Source organism: Echeneis naucrates, chromosome 3 (assembly GCF_900963305.1).
Source record: "Echeneis naucrates chromosome 3, fEcheNa1.1, whole genome shotgun sequence".
Taxonomy (NCBI): domain Eukaryota; kingdom Metazoa; phylum Chordata; class Actinopteri; order Carangiformes; family Echeneidae; genus Echeneis; species Echeneis naucrates.
In genome coordinates, this window is record NC_042513.1 from 15,258,198 (window position 1) to 15,284,278 (window position 26,081).

Consider the following 26,081-nt stretch of genomic DNA (forward strand, 5'->3'; position numbering starts at 1 on the left):
ACCTTATGCTCGTCACGTGCTGCAGTGAAACTCCGATCCAATGGGAGACTAATTGACCGCTGTGACGTAACGCCGTGTTTCGTCACAGCGTAATCACGCGTGCGTTCCTTCTCTTTTTTTATTTTTTCACAACGTCTCGAGAACGTTTCCTGCTCTATATGTGTGTGCGCGTGTGTTTGTGTTTGTGTTTGTTTGTGTGTGTGTGTGTGCGTGTGGGGCTGATAGGGGCGGTGAGGAGCGCAGACGCCGGTGCCCCGCCCCTCTCCAGCACGTTGCCCGGGGGGAGGCCACCGCCCGCCCGCCCGCCTGCACGGTCTCACCCCGCCGTCGGCCGGCTGCCTGTCCTCAGCTCACCGAGCAGAAGCGGGAAGCGCGCGGCTCACTTCTGGTAAGTGACGGTGCCCGGCCGCACGCGCAGCCGCCCCCCCTCGTGCTCACCTGGTGGTTTCCTGCGGACGGCGGCGGCGGCGGCGGACTGCGGGCAGGTGCGTTTTTTTTGTTAATTTAATTTTTTTTTGCCATTTAAAACGGATAAATCTGCGGTTTTCTGACGCAGCTCTGCGTCGTTGAAGAGTAGCTGGAGTTTATTGTGTTTGTAAGAGGTACGTGCCAGCCGGGAAGACTGTGGCAGCTGCTCCGACATTTTCGTATTTTAATGCTAACATTAAATGATAGCATTAGAGCAGAAGTTGTGAAAATGTCTGAATCTGCCTTTTGTATCGGTGTGTGTGAGAGCATGTGAACTGACAGGCGAAGGAAAACAGGTCCATGTGTTTGGATGTTTTTCTTACATAATGTTGGACGCCCTGCCCATTTGGAAGAGGCAGCGGAGGGTTATTTAATCCTCTGGCCTGTAGATTGAGTCATCTGAGGACACGCTGCTGTAATATCTCACGACCATCCTGCTGTCGAAAGAATTTAACCCAGGGCCGGATCCAGGATTTTCAGACATTCTGGTATTATGAGTCAAAATTACTCCAGTGCAGCCGTTTTATAAAGTTCTGTCTTATTCTTTTTAGCTGTTGAATTACTTTTTCTTTTTTTTATAAACTAATGAAGCCATTTTTATAAAGTGTAAAATATTAGTTCACTGATACAGGTTTCTTAAATGTGATTATTTGGATTCGTTGTTTTTATATGTTGCTTGGATAAAACTATATATTTATATATATATTCACTGTTAAACTGTTGTCTGATCTTTAACAGACAACATGATGAATATATAAATTAAAAAAATCCAGTATATAATCTCCAAAGCAATCCATACTGAAAACTACATTTATGTCTCAAGTTACTTTTGTTTCTCTGCAGGAGAAATACTGTCTGTATTTATATAACTATTGCGAGACAAATACTTTGACTAAGGATTATCTGTCAAAAACAGCGAAATTTAAAGGTATGGAGTTAAAATAAAAATGTCAGAGTTAGATGTAATTTGTATGTAAATGTAAAATCATAATTTTCAGAGGACATCCCAGAGTTTTGAGGACGTGGCTGCTGTGTCCCTGGTGCTGGATACAGCCCTGTTTTAGACCACGTGGATGTTCAACTTTGAGATATGTGACACTCCCTCTCTCAGTGGGTGAAACATTAATTTAGTCCACATCTTGTTCTTTCTAAGAATTTCCCAAATTTTTCTGCCTGTTCCCAGAGCTCAAAGCTGAAATCCATTGTATAAAGAGCATAACAGTCGAAGTATTTATTACAGTTTTGATGGAGTCCTCATAAAAATGAGGTGTCAGTTACTTGAGCTTTATAAACTCCCGACTTCCTCTGTCTCAGCATCACAGCCTCGTGCTGAACCGTTTCCAACCCACTGAACTTTATTTTGAAATGTAATGTGGGGCCCTAACTTTTCCAAATAAAACAGACTGAATTTTTGGATTAATGTATGATATATATATAAAATGCAAGTAGGAAAAAAATGTAGTCTGTTATGTACCCTTGCAATATAAAGGTAAATTGTCCTATTTCTAAGATGTATACAAATTATGAAACGCGATCAGATTGGTTCATAGGTGTTGTGTAGTGAGCATATACAACAGCATTGATGTTGAATTACTCTCCACAGACCTGTATCACTTTGTGACTGAGAAAGCATTTGGCATAGAAAGAAAAACAAGTGGCCTCGGCAACGGTTACTCAACAACATGAGAAAAAAAACGAATTGATTAAATAAAAATGTATAACGGCTAATGCTTCTGTTGCATAGCAATCATAAGCCAGGAGGGTATATAAAAAAAAAAAGGCTGAAATCAAAATAAATCAGATTGTTGCATGTCTGTTACCTTAATTTTTACTTCTTAACCATTGTGTAAAAGCAATATTTCACCTCAGTGTGATATACGCTTATTATATCACATAAGGGGTATAGTAAGCACATAGTACGGCCTGTATCTCAGTGTAAACCTCATCTGCTTCCAATGAAGAGCTGGAACCAGCTGACAAATATTTGTCCAACTTTAAAACAACTAAAGGGGAATAATAAAAGGGGTTGGGCACTGGGTTTTAGCTCGGGCTGCAGTGAATGATAATTATCCTTATTTTCTCTAAACGTATGTAGTGATTGTCCAGACAACCACAGTTTTCATCCCACTACAGTAGCTTGGTAAAACTCTATGGTAGTGGTGAGTCAGTATTTAAATGAGCTCAGGAAATGAACAAATTTAGACCCAAATGAACTGGTATTTTAGTAAAAAATAAACTCCAACCAATGGTCTCTAATACGAATAATCCATGGAGAGCTTTGTAGGGGTATTTTTGCTTGTTAGCATTCAACGGCTGTGCAGCATTTCATCTAAATGTACCTTGCTATCTTAGGACTGGAATTGTTGCTTCATTTTTTGCTTTTGATAAAGTCAAAACTGCAAAAAAAAAATTGAAAACACCATCCTCAAATGGCTGAGGATGGTGACTCTAGAGTAAGGCTCTGTCGCAGTATTTAGTCATCAGAGAACATAGGGAGTTTTACCTGCAAACTGTATGGGCTTTTAACATCTATCTGGGCTGTGTGGGCCTTTTAAGCAGAGCCTGTCTATAAAATGGTGTGGTGGTGATGTTGGCTCTGAAAAGTAAGATTATATTGAAGTGTATGGGAAAATAGCCCTACCTCTCATTTGATTTATTAGCTCAGTAGATATTTTACTACCATGTTTATGGTCTCAGTGTCTACTTTCAAGTCTTCTTCAATACAACATGATTTATTTATTTATTTATTTATTTATTTTAATGGCTGCACCATTTCAATAAAAATTAAATGTTCTGGATATCCAAAAACTAAGTTTGACATATTTGGTATCCTTGTAATGTATGGGATCTGTACTACTGTGAAGAAACTTGGTGCACAGATGCCTGTTAAGATGTGTCTTGATCACAATATGTTTACGAGCTGTTTGTCCAGCAGGTCCATGATGCTCTATGCTGGCTGAGAGTCCATCACCACCATGTCGACCTCCGACTCGGATTATTCCATCGACTTGCTCGCCAGTGATGAGGAAGACTGCGACATCCCAAAGAGATTAGGTCCTCTGCATGTCGAAGAGCAGCCGGCACCATCATCATCATTATCAACAGAATCTCCTCCAAGCTGCTTCCAGTCTGGACCAACCTGGAAGAAGCAGAGTCATTGCTGTGACTGTAAAAATAGCGGCATTGACCTCCCAGCTGCCCAGCAGACCCCAGCAGTCAGTCCACCTCAGGGATTTACCTCCACTTGTTCACAGCAGAAACTTTCTGTGCAGTCACAGCATCATTCAACCAGGAAGAGAAGACACAACACTGGTTTGGCTGGACTCTGTGAACAGTCTCAAGCTGACACTGAAAATGAACTATTCTGGCACAAGGTGAGGGGTTTTCTCCTACACACGTACTACAAACTAAAGCTAAACAGAGACTGGATGTTACCTTGTATTGATAAGAACAAAAAGATGCAAAAAATACAAACTCAATAATAAATCCTCACATTTTTCTCTTTTTGGAGGAGAAACAGCATTAAAACTGTTTCTAAATTGCCTTGAAATGTACTATCTTAGCTTAGCGTTGCGAAGTGGGATGGGCTATTGGTTCCACAGATTGATTGATTGATTTATTTATTTTGCATGTCCTCCCATTTCGGTGTTGTCATAAAAACTCGTGACCCTGCTGTTTATGGCCACCAGTTTCAGCTTACATTCATACAAATCATTTGATTTTGGTGTTCACTTCTAAATTCTGTAATACCTATGGTCCTCAGGCACTAGAAGAAGCTAGTCAGACACACAAATTTGTACTTTCAGGAATTTAAAATCGGCAGTTCTTTCTGGTATATACGCAAGGTTAAGAGTTGTTTATTGTCTGATTTAGATGAACACACATTGACAGATATACATGCTGTTTCTGCTGTTCTTTCTGTCCTACAGGAGTTTCCCATTGATGCATTAAATTAAGAGAGCAACAAACAAATGTTTATATCTGCTGTACTCACACACAGAGGGCCTGTATACCTGCTTCTGCAGCTCATTACCATATGTGCAGAGTTCAACATTTGGGAAGACTCAAATAAATTTGCATGGTCCCATTGGTCTGGATGGCTCAAAAATACCTTAAGAAGGGAGAGGAAGGGGCATTCCTGTAATTATCTCAACTGTTTCAACCAGATGACATTTTTTAGCTTTAGAGTTCACCTAACCAGCTGTTACCATAATGTCAGATGATATCAGTAAGACACCACGTGTCTGACCCAACACATATTTTTAGTTCACGTACATTAATGTACAAGTGATGCTCATCATGAAGCATCTATGAAGCATTTATAGGCCTTTAAATGTAGTGTATGCAGCTGTTGGATAAACAGTATAGTCCTTGATTTGTGTTGTACTACTGCCTACTGCAGAGGGCATGATTGAGAGCAAACACTGACAGTGGTGAGGAGGTCAATGTGAGGTGACGGACCTACAGGCTTTTGCTTTGCTACTGTTGGAAACTTTCTCTAGAATTTATACAAAACAAGTTATTTACAATGTCAAGGCAGCATTCATGTAGAATTGCTAACTGAGTCTAAGTCTTACCTAATGAACAGGTAGAAACATGGGCCATCGCACAGCTTCATGAGCTTCATCTCAGTTTTTTTCCCATGTTGCCTGAGAGTGGCATGAAAAAAGGGGGTGGGGGGCAGATGATGCAGTTGAAGGAGATAGAAGTTCATTATGTAACTAGCAGCTGACTGTAGTTTATGCGCTTGGCTGCTGGTCATGTGCTTTGTTTTGTTGAAACAGCAGTCGCCTTAAAGTAAACTACAACCTTAGGTGACAAAGCAGCTGCAGCGAGGCGCTGACATCATGCTGGTGATATCAGACAGTGTAAGAGGATCTGATGGTGCTAGTTTAACAGTGCTATCAGGTGTCATGCATCTGCCTGAGTGATGCTTGGGGGAAGAAGCAGCAGTACAACAGCTTGGTGAACCATGTGTGACAGCGTTGATTGCTATCAGTTCTATCCCCAATTAGCTTCTGTTAACTGTTAATGAAGAGCCTGAGGACATTAATCCTTGGATTAACTCAGGGCCAATGACAAATCGGAGCGGTTGATAATGGCTTAAAAAAGAATTCACTATGCTGTAAGTCAATAAGTCCTTGACACAATGATACATTGAAGTAATTCAAACTGTGCAGAAGTGCTCACTGTAGACTCACTCTCTCACTCGCTGGGTGATTATGAGTTATGCAGTCCTGTGTTCTAAGCTCTGCTGCGGATGCTTACATGGAAATGGTTATTACACACTTTATGTGGTGCAACACTGATGGCACGAATGCTAACTCAATGATTTGCTCCACACAGTGCATGGAGCTACAGTGCTACATCCAGCCGCTGTCATCCATCCTGTGGGGCCTGAGATCAGGGAGGTACTCTGAACGTAAGTGTCTAATACCAGCTCGCACTGCTCTGCAGCTCATCGACAGGTTTGTACATGAACCTGTTGGTATAGGCCATACTGCTCTATCTGGTAACAAATTACTGGCTGATATCACAGTGGATTGACTTATGCATCAAATATATTTAGCTGCATGATGCCTCCCTATCAGAGTTTTAGGTTGACACTTTGGTTGAACTACCATGAACAGATATTTTTGGTCTGCAGTGGATGAATGGATATGATGATGGTGATCCTCTGGATGTTCATGGAGCATTTCTGATGAGCAGTGGTGTGATCTCCCTAGAGCAGAGTTTCTAATTGATGTTTCAGGAAAAGATTGTTATATTAGAAAAGTTTATTCACCATTTTCCCCAAAATATTCTCATATGAGGGTGCCCATCATTTATACTTTAATGCCTCTTTTTTTTCCCCTGTAAAAAAAAAAAAAAAAAGAAAAAAGCTTGTTCTAAATGTCTCGTGCCTATTGTCAATCTTCCTTTATTCAACATAACTGATTACAATGCCATACTTCTAAAGTCTCTAATTACAACATTAGTGAGCTATTTATGGTGTTTTTTTTTTTATAATTAAAATAATCTTCTTTTAATGGAAAAAGGTTAAATATATATTTTGTTTTGAAACTGACTGTCTTGAATAAGACATTCAGGGGTGCACCGTGTTCACTTAAAAGTTAGAACAAAGGAAGGATCAAAGCTGTCATGAGTCATTTAGCATCCTTTTAAACTGTAAGTGCCTCAGTGATGAAAGACTGGATCAAAGACATGATTTAGGAGATAGGGAGTCAGGAATGGCTGTTTGTAGAAAATAAAGGAGAAACAAAGTCAAAGAGTTTTTCTTTTTTTGTGGAGGGTTATAATGGGTTATTGTAATTTAGCACTCAAAGAAATTATAATAATCCTATTTTTCAAATAAATTGCCAAACCACTTTAGTATCAGTTCACAAAAAAGAAGAAATATTTGTGAGCTACAAGCCAAACCTTGATTACATTGTCATAACTTTATTAGAAATTAATTAGTTTTTTCTGTTTTTGAGCTTGAACTTATAGGCCTTTAAGAGTAAAAGTTGTCTAGTTTTTGCTTCTTTTTAATTTTGAGGATTTAACACTTTTTGATATTGTACATTAGCTATTAGCCATATTCGAACATTGGTATCACTTGGTATCATTATTACAATTTCTAATTAAATAAGTTACTTCAGCTGAGGCTGATGGCAATTAGTTTCTAAAAATAATTTGATAGTTACTAGTTTTGGTATTCAGGCATAAAAAATAAGAAATGTATATATGATGATAATGATGATGATGATAGAAATTAAAAACCTATTAGAATTCATCTTGAAAGAAACATTAATTTGGGTTTATGGACACGGTATAGACCCAGACCAACGTCTATGCAACCAGACCATCACACTGGCATCCACAGACCTAGACCATGTGGTAGTTATATATTTATTTGCTTGAAATCTTTATATGTATACTGTGTAGGCCAGAATAAAAGCCTTTTAGATAGAGGTATCTGGTAAGATAAGAGGTTCAGGTAGATGTAAATTTGCCTTATTAGCTCCTCGCTTTGGATAAGATTTGGCACTATTTAAATAAATCTGACTTGATTTAATTTGAAATGTTCAACAATGAATCAGCTTTCACTCCAGAGCTTTCAGAACTGTCATCACAGAGAAAATTCAGCTGTAATCCAATGAGGGATGCATTTTACTGGAAATCACATTGGTTAATCTGCTCTTTAATCATTTGAGCTATAAAACCTCAAAGCAGTGGAAGATGGCTGCTACAATATGAGTAAGCAGGAGGTGATGCCATTTTAATGTCCTGTGTGTCAAACAATATAAAATAATTTCAGTAATTAAGTAATTTAAAAACCAAGAACCATCATGTGTAACAGTTCTAGGCATTTTTTCCCCACATAATCAGGATGTCTGTTGACTGAGGTTAAATTAAACAGTCATGTATGTGGTGTTTGCATGATGACTCAGCAGAGGTCATAATTGGTTGTGTGGTTAGATGTAGGTGTCTGTTGTTTCCTGCCCCCACGTTCATGACAGATTTGTCCCTCTTCTCCTGCAGGTCTCAGCAGTTTCCAAGAGAGTGTGGCGATGGACCGTATTCAGAGAATATTGGGGGTTCTTCAAAATCCAAACATGGGGTAAGTCGTGCAGAAATACTTCACCATCTGCATGTTTCTGTGATTGTGTGTTGACATGCATCTGTCTCAGCTGACGGCTGTTAAAACCATCATCAGAACACAAGCACACAATATGTGTCAGATAAAAAGGTTTTGGTGAGGTAACACACTTATGGTTGCACATGATGGTCACTGTTAACAAAAGGACTGTCCTCATGAATCGGTATCTGATCAGCCCAGGTAGAATAATGCTTGTTTTCTCCAGGACAGTATCGACATGAATCCGGGCCATATACCGTGTGACTGTCAAATGCTACATACACATCTGGGTTAGGGTCTGTATCATGAAGCTGGATTAACATGCCTGGGATCTCTTTTCATTATCTTGCTTCACTTACCCAGACAGCCACAATCCTGATATGCATTCTCACAAAGATGGTTATCAACTCACTAATTGAACCCAGGATTTTCCATCTAGATCAGTGCGTGTTCACATAAAAGGGTGGGATTTAGACCAATCGGACCATGGAGAAGACACAGAGAAATATTTCGCAATCAAGGAGCAAACTATAATACTAACAAATTATAAAGACTATGAGTAATTCAAGCAAAACGTAGTTGCAGTTGCCAAAAGCTGCAAAGAATACAGGCAAGAAAACATCTGTGACTCTGTCAATGTGATTTCAATGTGTCAATTACTGAGAGTATAATATTAAATCTCCACCACATTGGCAAGATTTACTGTATATATATATTTTTTTTTTAAATCATTTGTTTGGTAATTTCAACCTCATTATTTTAGTTCCATTTCCTGTGGAGCAAAGCAGATGTTTACCTCGTCCAGAAAATCAAACTCGGTCAAGAAGTTTTCTCTTTCTCTATAGAGCTCCTCTTGTGATTCTATCGTCCACATCAATGGACTTGTCTAGGAATGGGCGAGCCATTTTCCAAGGTAATTGACTGGTTATAAGGAGGTCTAACATACCTGAGAAAGTATGACTAGAGACTTGCTACAATGAAATCCAACTTCTGGTTGAATTGCCATGAATTAGTAACATTGGATAAAACACCACCAGCTGACCAAACTGAGTCTTTTTAGTCTCAGGATTCATCAGGGTGACCTGATGGTCCACAGCCCCTGAAAATGAGACTGTTCTACATGATGAGCCTCATTTTGCTAATAAGCAAACTTTGTTTTGGAACTCATACATGATGCTGAACAGGATTTTAGTTTTATTTAATTTGACTCTCGACTGGACGGACCATTAATTGCATTAAATCTAGGGGTGTAGCGATTAATTGATTTATCTTCTTGTGATCCAACTGCATCGATATGGGCTAGGAAAATTGGCATTCCGGACAACATATATTGATTAAAATTGTTTGAATGGTGAAGAATTTATTTTCATCGACATTTGGAAACTGCACATTGGATCTAAGCACAAAAATTGTATGGATGTGTGTTTGTTTGTTTTTAGCACTTACTCGGTTCAGTCTGCCTGTCTGACATCATCAGCACACGCCGACAGCAGCACGAAACTCAACAAAACAAAACACAGCATGGCGGAGGAGACAGCGAGAAAGAAATTTACTAGCTACTTATTTGATCCTGTGTTTAGAGACATTTTGGCTTTTTTCAAGATTGGGGTGTTCTAAATAAGTCGCTCGCTGTTTGTAGAATACGTAGAAGCCAAATAAAAAAACCATGGAAACACAAATTTTTCCAGCCATTTACTAAGGGGCCATGGGATTAAACAAAACACTTACAGTCCAGACACCTCTCCTGAAGAAATGATGGTTTCACTTTATTTTTGATACGAAAACTGTATTATTTTTATGTTGAAAACAGCAGAAGTAGCAGATAAACATACTGTTAATTCAACCTGAAGAAATGTTGGTTGCACTTTATCGTGTTCTGTTTATATTGGAAATGAGAGCAGAAGGTTTACCTTCTGGTTGCACTTCATTCAAATAAAAGGATAATGTATTTGCCATTAATTGTTTGCTTATTACTAATATCCATAATTAATTTAAACCTGATTTCCTTACAAGATACAACAGAGATCTCTGAAACTTCACCTGCACTGTGCAGTATCCAGGTATTTATTTCAGAGTCACACTGGTTGAATTTTTGGCTAAAAAGTTACAGAATCGATTTCAATCACTGTGTAGATCGAATATTGAATCCTTCTAAATGAACCAAGATCATCCTTGAATCGAATCTGCAACCATGAATTGTGATTTGAATCGAATCATTACACCCCTAATTAAATCCCCCTATCTCTTTCCGTGTCCTCTCTCCATTGTCCTTCAAATAAAAACATAAAAAGGCCGTTGCACACCTCTGTTGAAGATGTACAATATTCACCACTTTAAATGTAATATTATTGGTGTTTGCATTGGGTAGCACGGTGGCGTAGTGGTTCGGTTCCCGCCTCTGGTCCTTTCTATGTGGAGTCTGCATGTTCTCCCTGTGTCCGTGTGGGTTTCCTCCCACCATCATGTTTGGGTTAACTGCTGACTGTAAATTGTCCGTAGGTCTGAGTGTGAGTGGTTGTTGGTCTCTGTGTGTTGGCCCTGTGATGGACTGGTGACCTGTCCAGGGTGACCCCACCTCTTGCCTGGAACATTGGCTGGGATTGGCTCCAGCACCCCATGACCTGGAAAAGGAAAGGCGGCAGAAGATGGAAGGATGGATGGATGGTGTTTGTATTATAAAAAAAAAAAAAAAAAACCCTAAAAAACAACACACAAACAAAAAACTGCAATAATTTCAGTCAGATAGTTAGACTTCTTTTTTTTTTTTTTAATTTCAGTTCACATATCACAAGAATGAGAACAAATGTTTTCAGGCTTTTTCCAGCTGGTTTCCACCTTAATTTTTAAAGTTGTCACGGCTTTTGATGCCAGGTGGGCTGAAGTTTGTTTGACAATTCTAAGAAAATATGTGTGATTTACAGTTCACATGACTCTATCAGGCCTGAGGCGACACGGTTTAATGCAGACATGCTGCTTAAGACTGGAGACAGGAGACAAACTTTCACACATTTCCTCAGTGAACTTGTCAAAGGTCAAAATGGTTCTGAATGTGGACTAAGATTATTACTCCTCTCAGACGTTATCCCCTTGCCTTTTTGTGGCTGAGCGTCTGACCTACTTTCTAACTAAAACAGAGCTCATATTGTAAAGCATAGTTGTTGTCTTCTTTGACACATAAATGTGACATGTGGGCTGTAAAATGACCGTGTCTGTCAATACCAGATGTCTGAGGCCGACCACACACTGTCCCTAATGTCAGATTGAACACGCACATGCGTGCTGTGGGGAGGGGAAAGTATCCGAGTCTCCACTGCCAGAGCAAATTGGATGTTTTTTTAGGCTTCAGTGTTTCCCTTTTGACAGAATGAATTACTGCAGTGTGTCAGCATGGCAGCTGGTGCTGAAGAGAGATGATAAAAGTCAACGTCAGTGGACACATTTACAGCAGTGGTGCCTCAGGCACACAGCTGATATCTGATCAGGAACCAGTTTCACTTTACTGGGTTACTTGTAGATTTTTCTTCCTGTCCTACACTAATATATATATATATATATATATATATATATATATATATATATATATATCGCAGCACCTCAGTTGTTTACAGTGACATTAAACACAAACAACTGTAGCTGCGGCTGTGAGCCGGTCTAATAAAGTCAACCTTGTTTGTTCAGTGACTCTTTTCTGATGCTGTGGTTAGTGCTATAACTGATTCAATTTGTTTTATTTCTGGAAATAGTTTCTCAAACACTCAAATTGTCTTCCAAGCTTTTAAATGCAGCTGTTGGGCTCATAATTGGTTGGACTTGTAATAAACTTGTCGCTTGTCAGCATTTAACTCCACCATGAAACTTTTTAAAACTGGTTCATCCACTGATGAAGACTACCATATGTTCTGGGAAAACTATTCAACTGAAAGGAGTTAAAGAGAAAAATAAAATAAAATAATAAAATAAGATAAAATGTTATTCCTTGTTAGTCCTTTTATAATTAATGTCATTTAGCACTTAAAAACAGCTATATTAAGATTGATAAAAAGACCATTACTGCGCAGGTGTAAAGTAAAAACAAACAAACAAAAACCTCATTTTCATTCCACATTGTGTCAGAAAGTTACTCAAATATTTGTTAAAGTCGCTGAACATGGCAGGACACAGTGGAAGACTATGACTCAACAGTTTAACTGGATTAAATGTCCCTTAAAGTGACATTACCGGATTACCAGTCTTCCTCCTACAGTCCAAAGACAAGCAGGTTAGGGTTAGGGTTAGCTTCTAGGAATTTTCCCTAAAGCATAAACGTAAAACATCAATCATTGTCTCATACAGACTGAAGCTATGCTCTGATGCCATCCTGGCTGAATTTGTTCATTTTTTGACTCCATCTCATGTCTGGGAGTGGAGGGCGGAGCCTCGGCAGGCCGCTCCAGAGCCTGCTGCGCTATTTATAACCTGTGAATGTAACGAGGGCCTTCCCCTGCTGCCACGTGTGTGTGTAGCACTGCAGCGGTCACATTTTTCATGTGGACTGTACATGCTCTACTTGTCCTCCTCCATTCTTGTCATGTGACCATTGTACGCGGTTGTTCTCTTAGATAGCATCACACAGACGGACAGGAATGTGTGTGTGCACACAGCCATTCTCAGCTTTTTTTTGTTCATTCAGTCTTTGTGCTGTTTCCACCAATCAGATAAAGGCAAAGTGTTGGCTCAGGCTTTATGAGGCACATGTAATGGCCATTGGCGAGACATCCCTAAGCCATCTGAGCTGCGGTTTGGCTCGACTCTGACTGTAATCTGCTGAAAACTGTCAGTCTGACGAAACAAATGACTTCACCTCTTCCTGTCAGCAGCACAACACCAGCTCTGACCACTGACTGATCACAGTTTGGACATCGCTGGGTGCCTTCCTCTGTCAGCTCAGCAGCAGAAAGAGTAGTTTCCTCTTGCATGTGGTGGAGAGCAAACAGATGTAAAAGAGCAGGAACATCACGAATATTCCTCCATGACAGCTGGATGAAGAAGTAAACAAGTGTTAATACATTTACTTTTTTTTTTCCTTATCCTGTTCAGCAGCTGGGGCAGGCAGTATGAATGCTGCTGGTGCATTGTTGTGCTGAAGGAGGAGTATGCCAGACTCGTCCTGTAACCATCTGTGTTTAACTTTATTGGCAATGATATTGGTTTATCGATAAAGCTACTGGACTGAGGCTCAGGAGTGGATAGAAAGAGAGAACGGACAGGATAGAGAGGACAAGGGGGGACAAAGACAACAGCAGCAGCAATGTAAGGAGTAGTATTGTAAAAAAGTAACAGTAAAAAAGTACATATTTTTGTGCAGAAATGTAGGGAGTAAAAGTAAAAAGTCGTCAGAAAAATAAATACTCAAGTAAAGTACAGATATCTGAAAAGCCAATTTAAGTACAATAAAGAAGTATTTGTACTTTGTTACTTGTCACCTCTGATTATATATATTATATTTCCTTCATGTGGGACCTCCATGTTAGTTCTGGTCCACTGGGACTAATGACTGGGAGGAACTTGCTACAAAAGTGCTATTTTTCGTGTGATGAGATTGTAATGCCAATGTATTTACTATAATTTGACATCTGAAATCCAATGCAAGCTGTTTTTATTGCTCTGAGAAGTCTTTTAAACAGGAAAATTACTTAATTGAAGATTATTTAATATGTGTGTTTTTTTTTTGTTTTTTTTTTCAAAAACATTTTTAAGACTATAACCAGTTAAACTTCTTTGAAGAATCTCAATGCATAGATGATGATAATAACATTATCACTGTCTGTTCCCCTTTAGCGGACGCTTCCTCAGCATTATACTGAAGATACAAGAAATGCTTCACAGTTGGTTCCCTCATATCAAATCAGACTTACTGCAGACAGATGACAGCATTCCACCAAAGAAGCAAAAGGTAAATGCCAGTCATTCAGTTTGTCAGAGCAGAGTCATCTCAAGTGCATCTGTTGATGTTTCTGCTGCTCATTATGAATTAGTGCAGTACAACATTTCATAGAGCATTACTGAGATAATAAGAGGCGGATTAGACGATAATGAAAATACGCAGCTTTAAATACACCAAACAAAAAGTGAATGTAGCATGTGAATTCTTGGAAACGAGGCTCTGATGTAAGAGGAGAGATTATGTAACGAGATCCTGGAAGAGGACTATGAATATATTAATGTATTTTTACTGGCAGCATCAGGCTCAGATTTATAAGAGGAGGTCAAAGAAGGAGGGGGAAACCAGAACAACCTCACATGTTGACGCTCTGACAAATAAACTAACTAAATTTAACCACGAGTGAGGAAAGATTTACTGAACAGAAACATCTGTGACCTGAACACATTGTTCATTTGCTTTGTTTCTCCAGAGAAATTGTTTTGCGACTTTTTAAGAAACTCTCTCTGCTGTTGATTGTCCTCACCCAACACTTATCAGTTGTTGTTGTAAGTTGGCTCAGTTCAGTAAATGTTGAGGGCTGTTTCCGGAGCCAGATCACGAATGGCTGCTGTGAATTTAATGTCCCTCCAGACACGCCAATGATGAGAAATCTGGTCCAGGATCTATATTAATACAGTGAAAGTATCAAAAGGCTCACAGAGAAATGCTCACAGCTTCATCACAGCTCAAGTTCAGAATTTGAGTCTTAAAATGAGCCATCAGGTATTCTGAAACTTTATGATGTCACTGCCCTCTTAGTACTGTCCCAAAGCTCCGCCCACCTGGATCCACCATCCAACCTCTGCAGATCTTTAGTTTTCCTGAAATAGCTGTATTTTTATTGGAGCACTCAGAACTCCAGAGAGGGAACATAAAAACACAAATATATTGTCTTTAATATATCAACACTCCAGTTAAACACGAGCAACCTTTAAGTCAAAGAAAATAAGTGCCGACCTAAAAGCTGTATATTTTCTGTATATCTCACTTGTTTGAAGCCTTTTGAAAAGGTGAGCTGGACACAGGATACCTGCTGGTGCATTTTTAGAAACTGTAATGTGAATCGGTGGTGCTGACGTGGATGATTTGTTTCCTCCCACAGCAGCATCATAGCAGTGCCTCCCCTCCTCCATCGTCTCCAGCGTCTCCCTGCTCCTCAGACATGGAGCCGACGGCCTCATACTCTTCTGCTCACTCCAAGTGGCCTCAGACGTCGCCCCTCTGCTCTTTGAAAGCTCCTGAGCTGCCGCTTGGCCAGCCCATTAACATCGTTGCCTCCTCGCTGCCTGCTCGCTGCAGCAATGAGGTGACCCAAGATGCCGTCGTCTCCTCCAGCACTGACTCGCACACAGGATCCCTGCGCCACTTAGGTGCAAACCCTCACCTGAGCCGGGGCCCTCTGCCCTTCAAGATCAGCTCGCCCTGTCTGGAAAGACTCCTGCAGGCGAAGGACAGCATCATTGCTCCGAGGACGGTGGGAGATGGAGGCTGGCCTTCGTAGCTGAACACTGTTCAGGATCATGGCTTCCACAGAACCTGAAGATACTAAAGGCCTTAAAAAAGCATGCTTAGGGTCTTCTAAGTCCTTTTTAAGTTCGAGCTGAAGTTTCAGGAAGTGACGCAAATCTACAGGACTGGATCGAGTTTAAATGTTTCAGAGAGGAATGCTGGACGTCTCACTTGTTTGAGTTGGACAGATACCATCGACTTATAAGTACAAAGGTTAAAACAACGTTGGCAGCCAGTGAGTGTTTTCTCTCAGTGCAGGAGTGAGCAGAGGAGACAGAAACCATGAGCTGAGTCACTCTGAACACCAAAACCGTATTTATGGATCTAATTGTGAATGAATGCAAATCACGAGGTTTAAAGGAGACTTTGTTTTTCATACCTGGATACTTTGACTGTTACCTTTTTGGGTTTTCAGTGATTCCTCTACCTCATGCTGAGACCACGGTCTGAACACGTCACATCGGAACATCTCAAACCTTTGGTCAACAGTAGATTCAGGGCCCGAGGAACCTGCTTTTCTTCATCATATAATCATATGGTTTGTTAGATTTGGATTAGACTTTGCCTTAAATCATTTATTGACACGGCTGATTTGGCTGATTTTGGTGTTATTTTTTGCCTGTACTTTGACTCATTGTTGCTCCACACCTGGAGCGATGTCACGCCCACAGAACCTTCTGATTGGTTACATTCATCCAACAGCGAGGCGTTCTGTGTTTATACAACATTTCAGGTGAGGACAAAATAATGGAGGACTTCACTCTAAAGCTTCATTGCAGATGAAAAAGCTTCAAAGTGTCTGTCTGTCTTTTTTTGCTCCTTGATCAGTAATCAGTCAGCCCTGGAAAAACAACACAACAGTTGAGCCACTGTCCCTTTGACACGCTGCATGTTTCAGGTTCAGGCTGGATGTCTGATTTAAACACAGTTGGGACACAGGAGACCCAGAATCCATGAAACTAACAGGGTTTCTTCTCTGAATGAGCTCCTTCTCACTGGCCTGAAGGTGACTGAGGCCTCGGTGCTCCTTGATCAGACACTCCTGCCTGGTTCTAAGCTAAATTTGACGTAGTGAGACAGTGAAAGTTACTGCCGTTCTCTAACAAAAATAAATAACATTTTAATTATGGCAGCCATGATGGACAAGAAACTTCCTTTTGACTCTGCGGCAGACTGCAAAATCCTGACATCTATAGCCTCACTGAACACGCTTGATGTGAGTGTGGGTGGAGGTGGGGGTCACGCTCAAACATCTTACTGTCACAGGTTGTTGCTGTGGCCTAACATCACCAACACACAGTGCTGCACCTGAATGCATCGTGTGCAGACTGTCCTTTAACCAACTGCAGTCAGGAGCACGCTGCTCCGGCAGGCTTTTTCTTCGTGTATAGTTTTGCTTTTTCAGTTTATTTACTTCCAATAAAATATAAAGGCCTTTGTGATATTTTGTACTTCTGAAATAAATGTGACATCTGCTTTCTAATGAACTTTTGTCTCGTCTATTTGAAGCAGTAGCACAACAAATCAATTATGCAGCATTTATTGTTTGTTTTTTTGGATGTTTTCGGAAACTTGGCATAGCCAATGAAAACAATAAATATGGATAGTATGCAAAACATTTTTCCTAATGAAGCATTTTACACAATGTACAATATTCATTTTTCCCCTCTGTCTTCACTTTCCTTTTTACTCTATACACATTTCCAAACAAACAGAACCTCCAAGCAGAAACCCAGAAAATGGGATGTGGAGTAATGGGGGGAAAACAACACCAACCAAAAAAAAAAAAAAAAAAATCTCCTCTCATGGGATTTCTGTGTCATTAAAAATTGCTAATTAACCACATGGAGAAATGAAAACCTGTGCTGTTTAAAGTACATAAAACTGATGTAAAAAGTGGCCCATTTGCTCAGGAGTTTCCTTCAACTGATGCAGTGGTGACAGAACATCTGCAATTGTGTGTGTGTGTGTGTGTGTGTGCGTGCGAGTTTGAATAAGTCAGTGTGCCTGCTCATTTATTCATGTGTGGAACTTTAGTAGTCTGTGTCCGAGCCCTCGGCGTTGTCCACATTCCGGGAGAGCATGTAGTTGTCCATGTCGATGGAGCGGCAGTTGTTGATGGCGTACCGTAGTCTCTCCGCCATGACGGCCTGGCTGGAGTACGGTGGCAGACGCAGCTGGAAGAAACAGGTCTGAGACGTGGGCAGACTGTCGTATGGCTGCAGACAGGACAGGGGGAGACTGCGTCACTTCACTGTTGAGGAGTTAGCTACATCTACAGTTTAGAAATACTGCCTGAATGCTGATTGTCATGTTTTCCTCAGCAGACTGAAGCCAGATGTGGAAAAGGGGCTTTAGTGAAAAGAATTCCAGTGAACCTGTTCAAACTTCGTGCTGTCTCTCAGTGAACACTGTTTCATGGTTTAATAAAAAGGGCTACAATAAACATCCCTCGTGGGCTCTTGTTATTGTGCAGATCGACTCACCCTGTCCACTTTCATGATCTGAAATCTCTGAGAGATGTCTGCTGTGTTGGCTGGCAGCCTCGAGCGTCCGGAGACGAAGCGCATGAAGAGGACCCGCTCCTCATTGGAGAACTCCTCCAGGGTCTGCCAGAACCACTGCACCAGGGAGTGCTGCTCATCCACCTCCCTGTACCGCACCACCTTCTTCAGCACGTCGCAGCAGATCTCCGGCATGCCGCATACCATCTGCTCCAGCTGCTTGGCCGTCAGCAGGGACAGCAGCGGCACCGGCACGATCCACGACATTCCCTCACGGACCGCTGCCACCTGGAAGGAGCGGAGCGAGGACAAAGAGGTGTGGTGACACAAGCTTGCCTCACTCAGGCATCAAAATTACAACCTTTAAGTTGAAAGCCTGGTGATGTTCTTTGTCACAACAGACATTGAGATTCCTATATTTACCTCATCTAAACTATTATAAAACAGGAAGACATCAATCTAGGAGACTCTCCACTTGAGTATCTGCTGCTTCAGTCGGTTACAAACAATCTAATGGGAACATTAATGTTGTCATCTCTTAATATGACACTGAAATACACATTTGGGCAGTTACACATTTTAATGTAACATTGCTGACCTCATTTCACTTAAAACATACTGAAAGCTGAATAAAAATGGAGAGGAGTGAATGTGCACTTCCAGCAGAATCATGCAAAACACTGGAAACAGATTTGCAATCACACTTCGTACCTGTCGATCAATTTCATGCAGCCGGTACTCAATGGCTCTTTCCACGTACTCCTTCCTGTTGGAGAAGGTCAGAGGGATGCTGTTTCCTCCTGGGATGATGGGCACCATTTTACCATCTGCACTCTGCCCGACAAAGGAATCCAAAGGAATCATCTGGAAAACAAGCAACCAAAATCAGGAGTGCAGTACCACAGGAAAACGTGGAACTTTGCAGATGAATTTTGTCTTTAATGTACATTAATTACCCATAATTCACGACAGATATTTCACTGTATGGTTTGGTGCTAGTGTTACAGGGACGCCCCAACCAACATGTTCGTTTGATACTCAACAAAAATCTAATTTTTTCTAATTTTTGAGCAGAAAGAAAGTTAAAGAAATAAATAATTAAATACACATAAATAAAAAATTCAGCTGAAACTCGAACCCAACATGATTTGTTCCTTATATCATGCAGGCCTTTTGCTTTCCGGAGCTCCAGAGAGAAGTCTGACAGAGGAGATGCAAAGCTACATTTAAACCACAGATACTGTATATCTTCTAATGGATATTAAAACTAAATGAAATACTGCTTATATTCAAATGGTTTGGAAATATTTCATTTTGGAAGAGCAGGAATTCTCCATAACAAATAGATAAATGGTCCATGAGCTGATTGGTGAAATGACAGCTTGACCAAACCCTGCAGAACCAAGAAACAAAGAGTTTTGTTCCAGCAGCAATCATTCACAAGCGTAAGCTGCAGTTACACTGTGTCAAGTGAAACGTCTCATTTATTGGTTTACTTGTTGTACTGTTGAGTTTGTCCGATATGTGAGACTGACGACAGTTTGCAAACTAATTTTGCCCACAGGTACAAACAAAGTAAATCTATCTGAAATGGTCTCAGCTCTGAAACCACACCTCAGCAAAGGTGACATATCGAATAATGTTTTAAAAAATTGTCTCATTTCACAGTATCCAGGATGGTGATACTGATCTGATCCATCAGGTACAAATCAGTGCTGCAGTTTCCATCTAACAGAGGATGAAAACGTGACCTCAGAGTGTCTGTTCTTTCTCTCCGTCCTCAGCCTGGCTGATGGTGACAGTGTTGTGGCGCCAGCCCCCCACCCCCCCTTACAAATCTGGGAGTGGGACCAGGATATGCTGCATCAACAGGCTGAGGGCTTTACAGTGCAGGGGTTGTGTGAGGTTGTTTGGACAGACCGGGGGCTCTGGGTGAGGGGTGAGTGCACTGTAACGGCCAGAGCCATAGACATGCTGAGGTTTTATCAGCACTGGGAGAGGAACAGTGTGTACCAGCCCCCCCCCAAAGGATTACATTACATTCTCACGATACTTAGAAACGACTGCCTCAGCTCTCAGTGCGGAGATTCAGAGCCACATTTGTTTCAGGGTGCGTCAGGATGAAAACAGAGCGAAGCCACGATAAAGCTCATCATCGGGGCACGGTGGGTGTGGCAGGGCATGTAGCATCATTCAAGTTTTTTCAAGTTTGGTTTGGTTTGTCTGGCTGTGGGGATAAAAACTGGCTCTTGTGGTGGTGAAGTGTCTGCTTATTAAAGTTTTAGGCAGCACATGTGATTGTGTGGAATCAAACATTCACATGGCCAAAGAGAGGCAAACCTGCCGCCCACCGTGCCAGAGCGATTCTCAGCCGTTCACTGAGCCTTCAGCTACAAAGACGCTGATGTTGACTTTGAAAATTCTTTATTGTGCCATCAAAGCTGGTGCCTAGGCCTAAGTACAGTCTGATGTGAGTAACTGGTGTTTACTGCTAAGCCTTCAGGAGGTGGAATAACGCTTACTGAATTTTATAAGCAGTAAAAGTTTCCCATCTGATGAAACCAAAGAAAAATTTACATCAGAACGCAGCAGCAGACGTTTACGTTATTAATGTTCTCTAAATTCTGCTTGGTGTGTTGATGGGTGGTGATATTGGTAACTCGTGATTCCCATATGCAAGTCATGTTTGCAACACCAGCACATGTGTGCGCACAAACGCGCACACACACACACACGAACAATGGACAGACTGAACATTTGATTTAGGACGGGGTCAAGTCTTTTTATAAAAACCTGCTGACAGAGAGAGAAAGTTAGAAAGGTAAACATTAGACAATGACAGTGAATGACAGTTAGACAGAAAGAGTGAAAGACAGCAAGTTAGAGAGGAAGAGGAGAGAGAGCACAAAGTCAACAACTGTTCTTACGTCTCCTGCTGAGTTCACCAATCATTGTGAATTCTCTGATTATTATTTGAGTTATTGATTTATTTGTAATGAAATTTTTGTTTTTATGTTTCATCTGATTGCTGATTGCATTTGTTTTCTCTTTCTCTCTCACTCATAGGGACACACATATCACAATGTGATGACAGTCAGCCTGGTTCTGTGTAGAAGTGTATGTATCTTATCATTTATTTATTTCTTTAAAACAAAAACATCTCATCTACACTGATAATCATGAAGATCTGGATCAACCCAGTCCAGTCCTAGACCGACCAATAAAAATCACATAAAAGGCAACACTCCATTCCTCACCTCATGGAAATTATCCTCAGTGATGCCGCTGTCTTCAATGTGAAGAATGCTTTTGAGCGTCTGCACATAGAGGAGGTCCACCTCCTCCAGGTCCTCCAGCAGCAGGGGGATGCAGCACAGCTGTTTCCACACCAGAGGAGCCAGGTGCAGGTCCAGAGGCTTTTTGGTGCGGATAGCGACACCCATGAGGATGCCCAAAAACTTAAACTGCAGCATGTGCTCGTCCAGGCATGCTGATGGGTTGAGGAGGAACCTGGATGGATGAAAAACAGAAACACAAATGTTCAGTTTAAGCTGCTCATTAGGGCGACACGCCTGGTCTATGAGGGACGGCAGGACAGAATCAGATCTGAAGTATTAATCAGCAACTATTATTAGAATGTAATAAAATTATGGGTTTTTTTGGGGGGACTTAAATGCTGGTTAAGGACCAACAATATCTGAAAACATTTGAAACACTGGATTTGAGTGGACAGACATGTTTCTTGACCTCACCTGTCTCTGTTGTAGCCAACCTCAGCGGTGGCGTTAGGGGAGGGAATGAGCAGGTCTACCACACCCGTCTCCAACTCCTGCAAACATCAACAAATGTCATTATGCGAGAGATCCAAGAAAAACATCTCATTCATCTAGAAATAGACTTGATCCTACCTGACACATCTCAGTGATGGTGTCATCAAAGACCCCGCCAGCGTCATCTGCCCCCTCTCCTACCAGCTTCACTTTCCACGCCCTCGAAGGCAGCCGGAGGTCTGAGGCATTGAGCTTCACAACCTGACGAGCGATCTGCACAAAGATGGGTTTACACTTCCTCCCCCTGAAAGTCCCACCCCAAGACAGAAAACATTTCACACAATGAGATAACGAGAACTTGTCGAGAACTGTGTACAAAGAAACTCGCTATAGTTGGTTAAACTTCCTTCTGACATTCAGCTGAAGTGTCTGTGGTCTCCCCCCACCCAGGAGATATCTTCAGCTCTGAACATGCACTGTCAAAAAACTGGACAGACTCTGGTCTACAAAATGAAGGCAATCCTGAAAATGTTTACCTAATGACTTTATGGACTCAGTGTCTAGTTTCATGACTTCTTCAATGCAACATGATGTTCATTTCCTAAAAGGTGGTGTCATTTAAACCATAAAGCAGGGGAGGTATTAGGACAAGTGGCTACAGCATGTTTAAAATACTAGCACACAATTGTCAAAGAGTACAGAGCAGGTCAGATTCAGCCCTCATATATCCCCAGCTCCACATTCCCATCCATACAGTTTCTCCTGCTTTCAAAATACAAAGATGCAGATGGCCAATTACAAACTGGATGCTTCAAAGGGGTCACAAAATCAATGGGTGAGCACACAGATGGCTGACTCTTGGTTATTACTTGAAGCTAAATAAATAAAATTTACTTGACTATTATAAGTTGCAGAAAAACTGATTCTTTACAGATGACACCAGGTAGCTGTACGTGTCAATGACTGATCAACCTTTTCTGTTAAATTTCTGAAGTTTTTAATTTTAATAATCAGCAAGCATTGGTCTTTTGTTTCAAGCAGACTGTTTCTAACTAGGTCAAACAGCTAAGAAAGTCAAAGCCTTGTGGAGCACTTACCGGGTGGAGATGCGTTTGACAGTGATCTGGGGGCCGTAGTTCTTTCCTTGCACCATTGTCTTGCCTATGGAGCGGACCATGGGCAGGGTGTACACTCTAGGAGCCAACAGGGGTCTCAGCTGTCCCTGTACAATCCCCCAGGTCCCAGCATTGTAGTGGGAGGTACAATTCTGCAAAGTAAAAAAGTATATTCAATCTTATTACACTTACTTTAAACGTTTACTGAAACAGTTTCATCAGTAACACAAACAACAAAAAAGTTTTTGGTGTTTGTGACCTGCTACTGTGCCTACCTGATTGTTGGGGCTGAGGTTGAGCAGCCTCCATGAGGAGTACATGAGGTCAGAGAAGTGGTAGAGGAGGCGAAGGCGAGCCCTCACCGCCTCGATGCTCACTTCCTTCAGTCCACTGTATTGTGGAGGCACCACCACAGGCAGACCCAGCTGGAGAGGAACTGACGAGCCTGAGGGAAGATGGAGCAAGATGGAGGCGATAGAGGAGTGAAAGGGGAAAAAAAAACCCAAAATAAACAAACAAGAAAAAAAACTTTCAAATTAAACACCGAGCAAAGTAGGATAAGAATAAAACATTAACAGTAGAATATTAAAGGAACTCAAGTCAAATCATCATGGAATTTATCTGTCCATTATTTATACTGCTTATCCGTGGAGGCAGCTGACATTCAGTCAGCTGAGAGTCACCATGCATGTCTTGGGACAATGAGAGGAAGCTGAGGTACCTGGAGGGAACCCACAGCTAGAAAATGCCAAGTCCACACCAGCCCTTCCTGTTGTGAAGCAACAGAGCTACTAACAGTACTAAAGTGCTGCCAATCATTTATTTAAAGTAAAGCAAGCGATGGTTGGAAAATGTTTCTGTTTTGCAGATGTGATTTTAGTTGGCATTGGTTTTTGCTTCTTATATGAAATATGAATTTTTGGTGGGTCTCGGAGTAAATGAGCATTGCCCCTCACGTCTGGAGAATATGATTTGCACCACAATGGTAATGGAGTTAACAATGTACCACAATATTGCCATACTTAAATAGATGTTTTTACCTTTATCAAGAAATTGCAACTCACTTTTGTTTTAGAACATGAAACAGCCCTGGCACACAAAGCTGTACTGAAAGAGGCATCAGGCAGCTTTCCATTCACAATAGATTACATTCCACAGTGATGTTGGTAACTACAGTAGAGTTCTTCATCTGACTACAATGTATTGTGCCCCACTTTGAAGGTAATGATAGTCACAGCACTGGAGGAAATCAGACCTCCAGGATAAAGTTTCTACACTTTATCCAGTGGTGGCATGGCAGAGGTGGTGTGGGGAATGAGTGTTGCAGGATGGGACAGGCAAGTCTAACCTGGTGCTCGAGGCGGCACAGAGGGAGCTGTCCATGCAGCGCTGTGGCAGCGTCCGGCGGAGATCTGGTGGATGTTCTTGCCCTGCAGTGCTGTCACCAGTGTCGGCTCTCGAACATGGTTGGTGTGGCCCAGACCCAGCTAGATAACAAAGTTGCAGCTCAAACAATCACCAAAAACCTTTACTAAATGCAGCATGATTGCATCCAAGCAGAGCATTCTGTTGTGTCACCTTCATTCTCCGTACTTAATGAAAGTTTAGCTGATGCTTTTGATGACCATGTGTGTGAGCAGGTTACCTGTCCCTCTGAGTTGCTGCCCCAAGTGTAAACATCTCCAGTAGAAGAGAGGACCAGAGTGTGCTCTGCTCCAACAGCGATATCCTGGATGTGGATCCCAGACAGAGTGGGCACCTGCTGGGGTCGGTTGTGGTTCCTGGCACGGCCCTCTGGCAAACCAATCAGGCGATCTGTAGTAGGGGTGGAAAAAAAAAGAAAAAAGGATGTTGATATCCTTAAGGAGACACAATTATAATTGTAGTTCTCAGTGTAGTTAACATATCCTCTCTAAGGCTTCTCTCCCCAGAGTTCTAGGAGCAAGAGGTCAGTCAGCAAATCAGAAGAAAAAAATCTGAGACGGAGTTACTTGATAAATATGTGGCAGGTCAACACACACACAGAAACCAAATGCTGCACTTTGGATGGTGGGCAGGGCATTGGGGCAAGGCTGAGAACAGTTACTCCTTTATTGTGAGATCAAAAAGTTCCTGCCAACAACTGAAGTTGGTTGAAAAAAAAAAAAAAAACAAAAAAAAAAAACAAAAAAAACTGTACCTTGGCCGAATGTGAAAACTTTGCCATCTTTGGTTAAAGCCACAGAGAACTGAGTCCCACAGGCCACTTTTTTGATGTGAATCCCACATAGCACATCCACTTTCTGTAAAATGGAAAAATCAAAATGAACCTTCATTGTCTTCAGTAAAAAAAAAAAAAAAACAGGTTGAATGGTTGAACATCATATTTCCAGGTATTCAAATAAAGCAGCAAATCTCAGAGTTTGTACCTGAGGTGACGACTTGGCTGTGGAATTACCAAGTCCCAGTTTTCCATAGTCTCCATCACCAAAAGCCCAAACCATCATCCCATCAGTCGAGACAACTAATGTATGGTTCAAACCACAAGCAACCTGAAAAGGGAAGACAGTGTCAGCTCTGAGTCCTCAAACATCTGCTTTGAAATATTTCACCACTTTCAACTATAAAAACATCAGCCATCAAATTTTCTTTCCACAGTCAGTCTATTTGAATAGGAATGTCTAGCGAAGAAGTGTTGAAGTGTTCCTACCTGTCCGATTTGGTAGCCCTCCAGAGCCACGACCTTCTCAGGCAGCTTCTTGTTGGACGTGTTTCCCAGTCCCAGTCTTCCGTAATCACCATTACCAAATGTGAAAAGTTTCCCGTCAGCTGTTACCACTGCTGAATGTTTGAACCCACAAGACATCTGGGAAAGAAAGAAAAAAAAAAAGGAACTATTAGAAAGCTAATTAACTTTTGGGCTTTTGATTTATTAAACACTAGACTGAGGCAAACTGACCTGCAACACCTCCTCTCCTTGCAGAGCCTCAATCTGTCTGGGTCGCCGCTGCCTGTCACTGTTCCCGTGGCCCAGCTTACCGTAGTCCCCATCCCCCCAGCTGAACACCTCTCCACTCTCCGTCAAAGCCATGGAGTGACCGTCGCTGCCACATGACGTCACCAGCTGAGTCACAACAAAACCTGAGGAAATGA

At 41.4% G+C, this 26,081-nt stretch overlaps 2 protein-coding genes across 10 annotated transcripts in view; one reads left to right on the plus strand and one right to left on the minus strand.

Annotated features, from left to right (window-relative positions):
• The first annotated feature begins 176 nt into the window (after nucleotides 1-176).
• On the plus strand, nucleotides 177-17,066 carry LOC115041363 (circadian-associated transcriptional repressor-like). 3 transcript variants are annotated; one of them, XM_029498766.1, is made up of 6 exons: nucleotides 177-485; nucleotides 3,404-3,842; nucleotides 5,815-5,890; nucleotides 7,993-8,071; nucleotides 13,907-14,021; nucleotides 15,154-17,066. In XM_029498766.1, exons 2-6 carry the CDS (start codon nucleotides 3,444-3,446, stop codon nucleotides 15,550-15,552), a joined length of 1,068 nt encoding a protein of 355 aa, XP_029354626.1. In that variant the 5' UTR covers nucleotides 177-485; nucleotides 3,404-3,443; the 3' UTR covers nucleotides 15,553-17,066. The 3 variants fall into 3 exon arrangements, with proteins under 3 accessions (XP_029354626.1, XP_029354627.1, XP_029354628.1); XM_029498767.1 differs by having other exon boundaries at nucleotides 177-388; XM_029498768.1 differs by lacking the exon at nucleotides 177-485 and adding an exon at nucleotides 501-602.
• Nucleotides 16,963-26,081, minus strand: part of herc1 (HECT and RLD domain containing E3 ubiquitin protein ligase family member 1) — a 54,461-nt gene continuing 45,342 nt past the window's right edge. For 6 of the 7 annotated variants that reach the window (XM_029498761.1, XM_029498760.1, XM_029498759.1 and 3 more), the window contains exons 66-79: nucleotides 25,888-26,069; nucleotides 25,639-25,794; nucleotides 25,358-25,480; nucleotides 25,129-25,231; nucleotides 24,595-24,764; nucleotides 24,298-24,436; nucleotides 23,225-23,394; nucleotides 22,932-23,101; nucleotides 21,973-22,138; nucleotides 21,817-21,893; nucleotides 21,322-21,574; nucleotides 18,776-18,928; nucleotides 18,047-18,352; nucleotides 16,964-17,779 (exon numbers count right to left, since the gene is read on the minus strand). In XM_029498761.1, coding sequence (XP_029354621.1) covers nucleotides 17,594-17,779; nucleotides 18,047-18,352; nucleotides 18,776-18,928; nucleotides 21,322-21,574; nucleotides 21,817-21,893; nucleotides 21,973-22,138; nucleotides 22,932-23,101; nucleotides 23,225-23,394; nucleotides 24,298-24,436; nucleotides 24,595-24,764; nucleotides 25,129-25,231; nucleotides 25,358-25,480; nucleotides 25,639-25,794; nucleotides 25,888-26,069 — 2,354 coding nt within the window. In that variant the 3' untranslated portion in view covers nucleotides 16,964-17,593. Of the gene's footprint in view, nucleotides 17,780-18,046; nucleotides 18,353-18,775; nucleotides 18,929-21,321; nucleotides 21,575-21,816; nucleotides 21,894-21,972; nucleotides 22,139-22,931; nucleotides 23,102-23,224; nucleotides 23,395-24,297; nucleotides 24,437-24,594; nucleotides 24,765-25,128; nucleotides 25,232-25,357; nucleotides 25,481-25,638; nucleotides 25,795-25,887; nucleotides 26,070-26,081 lie in introns of all 7 variants that reach the window. The other variant, XM_029498757.1, reaches the window with a different exon arrangement.